This window comes from Ovis canadensis, chromosome 17, assembly GCF_042477335.2.
Source record: "Ovis canadensis isolate MfBH-ARS-UI-01 breed Bighorn chromosome 17, ARS-UI_OviCan_v2, whole genome shotgun sequence".
NCBI classification, from domain to species: Eukaryota; Metazoa; Chordata; class Mammalia; order Artiodactyla; family Bovidae; genus Ovis; species Ovis canadensis.
This window is the reverse complement of record NC_091261.1, coordinates 65,570,108-65,582,208: the sequence shown is the minus strand read 5'-3', so window position 1 is coordinate 65,582,208 and position 12,101 is coordinate 65,570,108. Positions and strand designations below refer to the sequence as shown.

The 12,101-nt window shown below is 35.0% G+C and overlaps 1 protein-coding gene across 26 annotated transcripts in view; it reads left to right on the top strand.

Annotated features, from left to right (window-relative positions):
* ATXN2 (ataxin 2) overlaps window positions 1–12,101 on the top strand; it is a 99,836-nt gene that overhangs the window by 56,806 nt on the left and 30,929 nt on the right. For 11 of the 26 annotated variants that reach the window (XM_069557887.1, XM_069557882.1, XM_069557884.1 and 8 more), the window contains exons 10-14: window positions 930–1,139; window positions 3,780–3,962; window positions 5,829–6,026; window positions 6,649–6,756; window positions 7,042–7,112. In XM_069557887.1, the coding sequence (XP_069413988.1) occupies window positions 930–1,139; window positions 3,780–3,962; window positions 5,829–6,026; window positions 6,649–6,756; window positions 7,042–7,112 (770 nt within the window). The remainder of the gene's footprint in view (window positions 1–929; window positions 1,140–3,779; window positions 3,963–5,828; window positions 6,027–6,648; window positions 6,757–7,041; window positions 7,113–12,101) is intronic. The other 15 variants (XM_069557900.1, XM_069557893.1, XM_069557889.1 and 12 more) reach the window with 3 other exon arrangements.

Genomic DNA, 12,101 nt, shown 5'->3' with positions numbered 1-12,101 from the left:
TCACTGAGTAAAGAATTTTAGTTGTTTGTGAACAGAATTTTCAAAGTAAAAAACCTGAAAGGGGCTGGGAAATGTATGATACTCAAGTGTGTGGAACCCTATGGAGAGGAGACCTGGACTGTTTCCTAAAATTAAGGTAAGTGATGTCATGTTACATGTTAGCTGTATTTTGACCTGTGGATATCCCTCAGTGTCAGTTTATTTGGTAAAGACTGCTTTGTAGTTGGATTGTTTATTACGCAGTCTCTTAAATAAATGTTCAACTGCATAAGTTATTTAGAAGATCCCCCTTCTTTTTCCAACTTGATAAGGTTAAAATACGTTTTTTGAAAACGCAGTGAATATTAATCTGTCACTCCTGTGACTCTGGAAAATAGTAGAAGCAATGTTCTACTTAAATGTACCTATTTAATGTGATTTCAAACTCAACCTTATATTCAGGTATAGACTAGATGAAAACCACAGTTTTAAGAAACTAGCATTTTTAATGGGATTATAATAGCTGTTGTTTCAAAAGATAAAACTTTAAATAAGAAATAATCTTACCCCTGAGTTTTGTGATTTATTGTGTGAAATTACCTAGTGTATGTTATTCTCCTTTTAACAATTGATTTTCCAAAAAACAGTTATAGAAGTAGGTGAATAGGCAAAGTCTTAACTGTCTTCTTCAATAGTATGTGTAGATCCTAATTAACCCTTTGGGAACGTGTATTCATTTAAACAGACTTAATTTTAAGGAGGTTAAAGTAAAAGGTGAATTTATGTCAGTTAAGTTATGCTAAAACTTACCACAAATCAAATGACTGTCCTCAAAGGGTTAAAATGTACAAGAAATCATTTTTGTCATTTTACTTTTTTTTCTGTTTACTTTTTTCCCTCATTTTTTTCTTTAGTTTTTATACTTTCCTTCATATCATTTGTTCTGTCAGGTGTTCCCTGGCCATCGCCTTGCCCATCTCCTTCCTCTCGCCCACCTTCTCGCTACCAGTCAGGTCCCAACTCTCTTCCACCTCGGGCAGCCACCCCTACACGGCCGCCCTCCAGGCCCCCCTCGCGGCCATCCAGACCCCCGTCTCACCCCTCTGCTCATGGTTCTCCAGCTCCTGTCTCTACTATGCCTAAACGCATGTCTTCAGAAGGTACAATACCACAATTTGTTCATGTTTTTGTTTGTCTTTGTTTAACTCCTTATGTGAGTTTATAATTACAAAATAGTTTCCTCTTCATTATTTAATAACCTATAATTTCTGTGTTTTAACTTTAGTTTATTAAAACTATTTCTATTAACCTTTTGTTTATTAGAAATTTGATAAATGCTGTGTGAAGCTATGAACTATCCTGAATTGTGAGAATGGGGGTTTGTCTCTGCCTGGTAATGATGTTCTTTTACAGCCCAGGGCCTTCTCCCTCCCACTTTACAGCGTATGCAGTGGTTAATGGTAAACAGTGAACCTTCTTCATATTAGTGAGTCTGCCTGTTGACCTTAGGTAGGAGTGGTGGTTTAGTGGTCCTTTTTGAGAGGGACATTGCATATGGCTGCCTTGGTGTGTTTACCCTTAAATTAAACTACAGAGTTTGATTTTGTGTTTGGGATTTTTTTAAAATTAGTTTTATAATATTTTGTAGTGAAAGTCTTTAGAGGAAATTCTTAATCTAAGATAAAATTGTCATTGTAGAAAACAATGTATGAATCTTTAGGGGTTTTTTGTTTTGTTTTTGTTTACCCTGTCAAAAGGAAAAAAAGAATAAAATCCTGTAATTCTCATTCATTATAATTACAGTTGATATTGCTTATATTGAGACTAATACAGCTTTCTGGCAGAAAATGCTTCCCTGGAGAAAACGGTATTGGCTGCTTTTTAATAAATTGTTGCCATCCAGGCAGCGAGGTCGTGTGATCTTAACTAAAGCAGCTAACCTTGAACAACATGTTATGCTGATTTTCAAGGTGACTTCCTTACTCAAGTGCCTATGATGGTGGCCTGTAAATGAGAAGTTAAATTCTGCTGACATATTTTGTTGTGGTCTGTTGTTTGTGTAAGTGATGTTCATATCATGAGAACATGTTAGATAAAAGTCATTAGTGAATGTGAGCTTGTTCACCACTGTTAGATGTACAGATTCACATAAAAGTTTACCTTTTGCATGTTCAGGGAGGCTACATTATTCAGTTTTTCTTTTTAACTAATTTGAATTAGTGTTTTCTAGTCATATAGTTAGGTAACACTGAAGCATTTTTAAAATGTGAACCTCAAAATAAAACTATGAAATATAATGGTTTTCTGTGTTTAGAATAAATTTTCTCTCTATAAGTATTTCACATGTTGCCAAAGACTGAACTTTTTAAAGTTACTTTGATTTCATTGAGCTGTGTCAGCCATCTTCCTTGGTCTTTTCCTGTAAAAGGATGTAAAAAATATGTATGAATATTTAAATATCCAGTTCTTAACTCATCTTCAATATAAATTATATCTCCAGTTAAAAATTATATAACATTAGCACTCTTTGTAAGACTGTGCTCATGACTGTATTCCTACTGAGGACACAAATTAATATGACATCCTAAAGAGTTTGGCAAGGGACTTACCTGATGGCCCAGTGGTTAAGACTCTGGTTTCCACTGCAGGGGGTACAGGTTCAATCCCTGGTCAAGAAACTAAGATCTCACACGCCAACGTAGCATGGGCCAAAAAAAAAAGAGGGTGAGGAGCATTGGCTTTGGCATTAAGAATGAGTTTGCCAAGTGCCACCACTGTCAAGTTTCTGTCGTAAGAGTCATTGTATTCACTGTTTTCACCTGGCACTTTTGCTTCAGTGCATAGTAGACTTCTTTATAAATAGAAATCACCAATGTGACAGAATTGATTGATGTGGGATTTTGATGATTCATATAGTGCGAACTTCTTCCCCAGATGTAAATTACTCCCGTATACAAGCCAATGCCTTAGCCGTAGAATTTTCAGTTCACAGCCTGTTTAGTCTGAGGCACTCTACAGGTGAGGACTGGGTTTTTTTTTTAACTACTACAAAGGTGTATCAAAGTAGTTTTTTGTTTAATAATTTTTTTCCTAGTCTTAGAAGTAATACAGCAGATTTGAGGGAGAGAGCTAAAAGTGTATGTTAAAAATTTATTTCATCATATAGCTATAACTTTATTAACATTTTGTTATACTTTTATATACCTACAAATAATGGATATAGATTAAACAAATTGCTAAGATCTTTGAAGAGCTGTGACATCTTATTGTTTGATTTCTTAACCAGTAACTGCATCCTTCCCTTTTTTAAAAAATAAAAGGGAACAAAATAAAATTTATTTATAAAATTTTATGGCATTCCACAAAATAATTCTGAAAAAGTATGGCCAAAAATATGTATGGTGCTTATTTTCTTTTCTTAAACCAAGAACGAATGAAAGAGAAAGTGGGAGAGTGTGTGTGTGTGTGTGTGTGTGTGTGTGTGTGTGTGTGTGTGTGTGAAAGGGAGAAAGGGAAAGAGAAAGAATGGGCTGTGTGTATTTAGCAGAAAAGTAGTACTGATGGACATTGTGGCATTTATGTGATGTTCACTATTCCTTTGCTTATTTTCTTTTCTTAAACCAAGAACGAATGAAAGAGAAAGTGGGAGAGTGTGTGTGTGTGTGTGTGTGTGTGTGTGTGTGTGTGTGTGTGTGTGAAAGGGAAAGAGAAAGAGAAAGAATGGGCTGTGTGTATTTAGCAGAAAAGTAGTACTGATGGACATTGTGGCATTTATGTGATGTTCACTATTCCTTTCTTAGGGCCTCCACGGATGTCCCCAAAGGCCCAGCGACACCCTCGAAATCACAGAGTTTCTGCTGGGAGGGGTTCCATTTCCAGTGGCCTAGAATTTGTATCCCATACCCCACCAAGTGAAGCAGCTGCTCCTCCAACAGCAAGGACCAGTCCTGCAGGGGGCACATGGTCATCAGTGGTCAGCGGAGGTAGGTGACACTTGGCTTGGAGCATAATAACAGTGTTCATTTTGTTACTCTACTGGATGTGAAAAGAGCTGAGCTTAAGCTCTATGTGAGGAAGTCTATGTGTATAAAAAATGGAGTAACCAGGAATTGAGAAAATTATTTTTATTTTGGCCTCTACCAATTATTCACCGTATGTTAAGGGCAAATCTTGTGATCATCCTGAATTTCAGTTTTCTCAGTGAGTAAAGTAATTTTTCCCTAGTCTGTTCTCTGGTTTTAGGTGAGATTCATATGGGGTTCATAAATATGAATATACTTTATAGTTTTATAAAGTTCCACTCAAATGGAAGGCAAATATAGTACATAACAACGTTTGGAGGAATCATATTTCATGTCTTCTTAGCAGCCTTGTTCATTGATTCTTTCATAAACATTTATTAATATTTTGGGCTTACAGTGCTGTGTATTTCTTTCCCTTGCCCCCCATTCTCTCCATACATTTTTGTTGCTATCTTACTTTATGCCAGGCAATATTCTGGGCCTGGGTCCTGTAGGTTTCTTTAGTATCTATATATGGCACTAATTCCTGACCATATTGCACTTTTAAGGAATAACAAACACAGGAGCCCAAATTTTATGTGATTAGCCCAAAGAATGTGCTGATGGAAGCTATGAAAGTGTAAAGAATATACTTTGACAGGATCTTAGAATTAGGTTAAAACTGCTTTTGCTACTTAATGTATTGCTTTCATGATAACTAGAGTTTGAGCATGTAATGATTGCAGTTTTTTTGGTCATAAACTATGTTAATCAATGCATGGGACTTTTAAAAGAAAAAAGTCTTCAAGCTTAAACAAAAATATATCCAACTCCATTAAATATCTTTAGTTGATACACATTGCTCACCTTCATATATAATTTTAGGTTTAAGTTTACTGTAAATTCCTTTGAATTTTCTATTTTCTTCTTTGGAAATAATTAACAAAAAATAGAATTTCTAAAATATTTATTTCTTTAATGTATCATTATTTGATATTACTCAGGTGACCTGGAAATGAATTTTGAAAGTAACAGCATTATAGAAGTGAAAGAGTAAAATCACAGTTGTTAAGAGATATGCACAAAGTGGTGTTAGAGGTTTACTGTATACTAATTAGAAAAAAGATAGTTGTTAAGTAATACTTTCTTCCATGATCCTTTTGACAAAAAAAGTAAAGAACCACTAAAGTGAAATAAATTGAACCATTTTCTATAGATCTTTGGAATATGAATAGGTTTGTAATGAAATATGAAACCTGGTAGATACTTATTTCGAAGTCATTGAAATACGAACCCCACCTTGGATTCTCTCTCTCAGCTAAAGTGAGTTCCTGATTTCCTTAGTTACTGCAACGTGAATTTTGATGTATTAAGAAGGAGTATATAGGATTGGCTGCAAACTGCTGAAAGATGTTCAAGTTTATTATTTGAAGAAGGAACAAAGAACTTCTTAGGGATCCCCACAACACCTGCCTGCTTTAAAGAGACAGTCTCACTTTTTAGTGGAGAGTGTTGTTATTTTTATCCTAAAAAGTAGCATTTTTCCTGCCTTAGAAATCCAGTTTCTAAATTAATTTAAAATACTTTGTTTTAAAATTAATATGTTTAGTTAGAAAACTACTGTTGGACATAGGTATTAGTAATAATTGTTTTCATTTTGAGATATTTGTTGTCTCCATCATCACCTCTATTCCTGAGACTTTGGAAAAGAAAACAGAATGATGGGATAAAGAGTAATTGGGGGAGGAGGTCAGATAGAACTATTTTACTTAGATCTTCAGAGACACTGTTTTGAAGAAATGACATTTAGCTTGAGAATATAATGGGTAACTTTTCTCTTTCTTGTAGTTCCAAGATTATCCCCTAAAACTCACAGACCCAGGTCTCCCAGACAGAATAGTATTGGAAATACTCCTAGTGGGCCAGTTCTTGCTTCTCCCCAAGCTGGTATTATCCCAGCTGAAGCTGTTGCTATGCCTGTACCAGCTGCATCTCCTACACCTGCCAGTCCTGCATCCAACAGAGCTGTTACCCCATCTCTTGAGGGTATGTAAGAAAGGGCTTCCAGATCCACAGTGTCTTTTATGAAGTTGTGTGTTAGAGGTTTAACAGTTTACAAAAAATGTCTGTGTTGTTTTATTCTTAGGTATGTATTTGAGGGTGACTTCCTAGTAGCTCAGTAGGAAAGAACCCGCCTGTCAGTGCAGGAGATATGGGTTCGATCCCTGGATCAAGAAGATCCCCTGGAGAAGGAAATGGCAACCCACTTCAGTATTCTTGCCTGAAGAATCCCTTGGATGGAGGAGCCTGGCAGGCTGGGATCCATGAGGTCCCAAAAGAGTCAGACATGACTTAGCAACTAAACAAGAACAACAGTGTATTTGAGAGCACATTTAAAATTTTATGTAAATAAAGTTAGTTGTTTAAGTAATACTACGAATCTCATCTGTTATTCTTCAGTGTGTGTTATTAAGATAGTTTACATTCCTGGGTAGTAAATATCAATATAAATATGTTCATGTTTCATATGTCTGCAAAGTTGGAAAGCCTCTATTTAAATGGAAATGTTCTTTTGTAAAAACATAGGATCAAAATTGTTGAATATTTTCTCATTTTACTTTTATAGCTTTTATCTAACTTTGAGTTTTTATAAAATATAATTTTCTAGCTAAAGATTCCAGGCTTCAAGATCAGAGGCAAAACTCTCCTGCAGGGAATAAAGAAAATATGAAGCCCAATGAGACATCATCCAGCTTCTCAAAAGCTGAAAATAAAGGTTAGAGCTTTAAAAAGTCTTTAGAAATAAGAGAGAATATGTCTTAATCTCATGCCCAGCATTGAGTATTTTTTGGTCAATACTTTTTCTTAGGATTGTACATATTTAAATGTGTAATTTAACATGTCAAAATCTATAATTAATATGTTGAGTTTTTAATTATTTTAATAGAATTTATTTTCATTTCTAGCATCCTATCCTAAAAGAATTTTAAGTTAGATCCAGATTTATTTCTAATCTTTAGCTTAAAATTATTTTAGATCTTACACATCCTTAATTTTGCAGGTATATCACCAATTGTTTCTGAACATAGAAAACAGATTGATGATTTAAAGAAATTTAAGAATGATTTTAGGGTAAGTATAGTATTTACTAATGAATTAGAATTTTTTTTTAAAAATTTTAAATGTACTAAAAAATGCATTATATATACACCCTGAATAATCAAACCATGTTTATAGAAAGCGAAACATTCTCATAGTTGTCTTTGCCTTTGCTTTATGTGAGGTAATTAAAATCATGAGACTTGATAAGAACAACAGATACTAAATGAAAGAGAATGTACTTCTGATGTTGGAAGTCAACATAAGCTATTATTTGCTACTCATTTGATTATATTATTTGATGACAGTAGAACAAGGCTAAGGCATTAGGGCTCCAAAATCACTGCAGATGGTGACTGCAGCCATGAAATTAAAAGACGCTTACTCCTTGGAAGGAAAGTTATAACCAGCCTAGGTAGCATATTCAAAAGCAGAGACGTTACTTTGCCGACTGAGGTCCATCTAGTCAAGGCTGGTTTTTCCAGTGGTCATGTATGGATGTGAGAGTTGGACTATGAAGAAGGCTGAGCACCAAAGAATTGATGGTTTTGAACTGTGGTGTTGGAGAAGACTCTTGAGAGTCCCTTGGACTCCAAGGAGATCCAACCAGTCCATTCTGAGGGAGATCAACCCTGGGATTTCTTTGGAAGGAATGATGCTAAAGCTGAAGCTCCAGTACTTCGGCCACCTCATGCAAAGAGTTGACTCATTAGAAAAGACTCTGATGCTGGGAGGGATTGGGGGCAGGAGGAGAAGGGGACAACAGAGGATGAGATGGCTGGATGGCATCACTGACTCGATGGACGTGAGTTTCAGTGAACTCCGGGAGATGGTGATGGACAAGGAGGCCTGGCGTGCTGCAATTCATGGGGTCGCAAAGAGTCGGACACGACTGAGCGACTGAACTGAACTAAAGGCATTATCTGATGTGACAAGTAGAAGATGTATTGAACCCTGGTTGCAGATTTACACTCGTGCACAAATGGATTGTGATAGACATTTTTCTACAGTATCATTTCTCTAAAGACTTGCTGGATCTGATCTCTCCTGGGTGACTGTTCATTCTTTTGCCTAGCATTTACTATAACATACTGTGCATATCAAGGTATATTTTGAGACCAAATCAAGAAATCATCCTGAAACATCACTTTAATGGGGAAAAATGAATTCAGCCCCCTTTTTTTTTTCAGAGGCTGATAAAAGTTGGATGGATCAAAGGCAAAATTAGCCTTTTCCTAGCCTGTGTTCTGGCTTCCTAAAAATTTAAGTTTTTCCCAGTAGCATCATTCCTAACTTATTGGCACCATTCAAAATATTAAATTTAAATACTACTTCATACTTTTAACACATTTATTCTACTTTAATGCTCTTAACAGTTGTGAATTTAATTTTTTAAGCTATAGTTAATGTATGGACACAATACAAAGAAAAATGACTGACTGCCCAAATGCCCACTACGAGCTTGATATGTCAAGCACTCCAACAACACTCTCCTGTGTAGTTGTGCTCCTCAGCTGCATCTCCTGCCTAGTGAAGGGTTTCTTTCCTTGCAGTTCTTTACACTGCATGTGAATACATCCCTAAACCACAGATGGTATTATTTTGTTTAATCTTCAGTTTGATATAAATGTTATGTCCTTGCCCATTTACTTTTATTTCATCAGTATTTTTTTTTACAGTCAATTGTTCATTCTCTTCTTATAGTACACTTGCATAATTTATTACGTTATGAAGGAAAGAAAATTTTTACTTTGAAGTATATAAGATAGTACTTTTTTAACGGTTTTATTAAAGTATAATTTATATATCATACAATTTATCCATTTAAAGTATACAGTTTAGTGGGTTTTAGTATATTCACACACTTTATACAGCCATCACATAAGCCCTTAGCAGTCAGTGCTCATTTGCTTTCAAACACTTCTGCCCTCTCCCACACCCATACCCCCCAGTAACCACTGATCTACTTTTTCTTCATGGATTGCCTCTTCTGGACATTTCATGTGTGTGGACCTATGCAATAAATGGCCTTTTGTGAGTGGCTTTTTCACTTACCATCATGTTTTCAAGATTTGTCCATGCAGCCTATGTCAGTACTTCAATACTTTTATGAATAATATTCCATTGTGTGGATAGATCATACTTTATTTATTCATTTATCATCAGTTGATGCATCTTTGGGTTCTTTTTGACTATAGTGAATAATGCTGCTGTGAATATTAGTATACAGTTTTTGTGTGACCATATGTTTTCATTTCTCCTGAGTATATACCCTAAGAGTAGAATTTCTGTTTTGTCTGGTACCTCTGTCCTTCACCTTTTGAGGAAAACTTGATTCTTCGCCAAAGCAATGGCACTATGTTACATTGCCACCAGCAGTATATGAGGGTTCCTGTTTCTCCACATCTTTACCAGCACTTGTTAACTATTTGTTGTTTCGATTGTGGTTTTGACTTGCATTTTTCTGACAGCTGATGCTGTTGAGCATCTTTTTATATATATGTTGATTGCTCATTTGTATGTCTTCTTTGGAGAAATGTTTGTTCAGATCTTTGCCCATTTTAAAAATTGAGTTATCTTTTTATTGAATTGTGAAAGTTCTCTGTTTATTCTGTGTACCAGTTTTGCATCAAATGTGGGGTTTGCAATTTCTTCCTTTCTGTGGGTTGTCTGTTCACTTTCTTGATATTGACCCTTGAAGCACAAAATTTATAATTTTGGTGAAGTCCAATTCATCTTGTTTTTTTCTTCTGTTCCTTGTGCTTTTATTGTCATATCTAATAAACCATTGCCTAATCCATAGTCATAAAGATTTATTGTTTTCTTCTAAGAGTGTCAATTAGAGCTGTGATCCATTTTGAGTTAACTTTTTAAGTTGAAGTGTAGCTGATTTACAGTGTTGTGTTAGTTTCAGGTGTATAGCAAAGTGGTTCAGTTACATGTGTGTGTGTATTCTTTTTTGGATTCTTTTCCATCATAGGTTGTTGCTTGATATTGAATGTAGGCCCCTGTGCCATACAATAGTTCCATGTTTTTTTGTATTTCATTTTGGTAGCATTGTATCTATTAATCTCAAACTCCTCATATATCCCCTTCCTTCCTCTTTTATAACAATGAGTTGTTTTCTGTGAGTTTATTTCTGTAATATAAGTATGTTTGTTTGTCTCATTTTTTTATATTCCATGTCATATATTTACCTTTCTCTGTCTGACTTACTTCACTTAGTATGATAATCTCTAGGTCCAGCTATGTTGCAAATAATACAAATGACATATTCTTTTTTTATGGCTGATTGTGTGTGTATACACAACGCACATCTTTATCCATTCACACGTTGATACCTATATCTAGGTTGCTTATGTGTCGCGGTTATTGTAAATAGTGCTGCTGATGAACGTTGGAGTGTACATATCTTTTCGAATTAGAGTTTTTATCTTTTCTGGATACATACCCAGGAGTAGGATTGCTGGTTCATATCATAACTCAGTTTTGGTTTTTTAAGGATCCTCCATTATGTTCTCCATAGTGGTGGCACCAGTTTATATTTTGAGTGATTTTTAAAACATAGTGTTGAACTATGTGTTGAACAATTCATAGTGTTGAACAAATTCAGTCTTTTACCAATGGATATCACTTGTCCCAGCACCATCTTTTGAAAAGACATTGAATTGAATTGAATTGACTTTGCACCTTTGCTGAAAATCATTTAACCACAAAGTTGGGAGTGTATAATTATACTCACTTTTCCTGCATAGATCTTTATATGTCTATCCTTTTTGCCAATACCATACCGTCTATATTAGTGTTAGTGTATTTTTTAAAGTTTATTGTTTCTTCATTTAATAGAAAACATTTTGGCTCTTCATATTATCAGTTCACAACTTTTTGTAAACCTTTAATACTTGACTCTTTAAAGTTCTGTGTAGTTGCAGCTTTAGAACTTATTTCTTTGAGACTTCTCAATATTTTGGGAGACCTGAAAATTCAAAAGCATTATTTAGTCTCTTATAAATAAAACTGTCTGGTCTGTAAGTGAGGACTAGAAAGCAAAGAAATGATTGTAAAAGAATGTTTGAGGATGGGCTTTATAATTGTCTTTAGATAAAGGAATGTTATTAGTTTAAATATTATTTACTGTGTATCAAGAGACTGTTCTAAGAGCTTATGTAATAAATCCTTTATTGTCATCACTTTGAAGCAGGCTGTATGTGTTTCTGAAATGTGTATATCAGGAAACTGAGGCAAAGATAAATTAATTTACCCCCATGTCACATGGCTAGTAAGATAGGGCTGACCGTCTGTGTGTTTCATCCTCCAGCAGTGGTTTGGACAGTAGCTAATGCATTCTGTGTACTGCAGTGTTCAATGAATGAATCATTATAGCCACTCTCGTGGTGTGCACATGGCCGTAAACTATGATGTGTACTATGGCCGTAAACAAAATCTGTGGTCTTTCACTCAGACAGAAATAGGAGTATCCTGCAGTTCTGGGGTCCCCCTGCTCAGAGAGCCATCAAGAAGTTCTAATATAGCTCTGTGCAGGGTGCTGATAGCTTTATTTGTGTAAAAGAATTGCTAATAATTCAGTCTGTTACAGCTTAATGGTGTGGATTTTGGAGATAAGTATATGATCTATGTTTATATCTTGTCCTCAGTGTTATCTAGATTCCCCTGAGCCCAAATGGAATAATTGTAGAACCTACTTCATAGTGTTCTTGTGAGAATTAATGAGATATTGCCTATAAACTGTTTTAATACCATTCTTGATTCATAGTATATACTCAGTAAATATTAATTATTACAAAAATATAGATAAACCAAAGTTATACTGGAAACCATGGGTTTTTTCCTGAGTCACATAAGAATTTTAGTTTTCCCATAAAATACCCATTGTCCAAAGCAATCCACAGTTCATTGCAGTCCTATCAAAATTCCAATGGGTACTTTTTCACAGAAATAACACAAAAGTAGAATTTGTATGGAACCACAAAAGACCCTGAATAACCAAAGCAATCTCAGGAA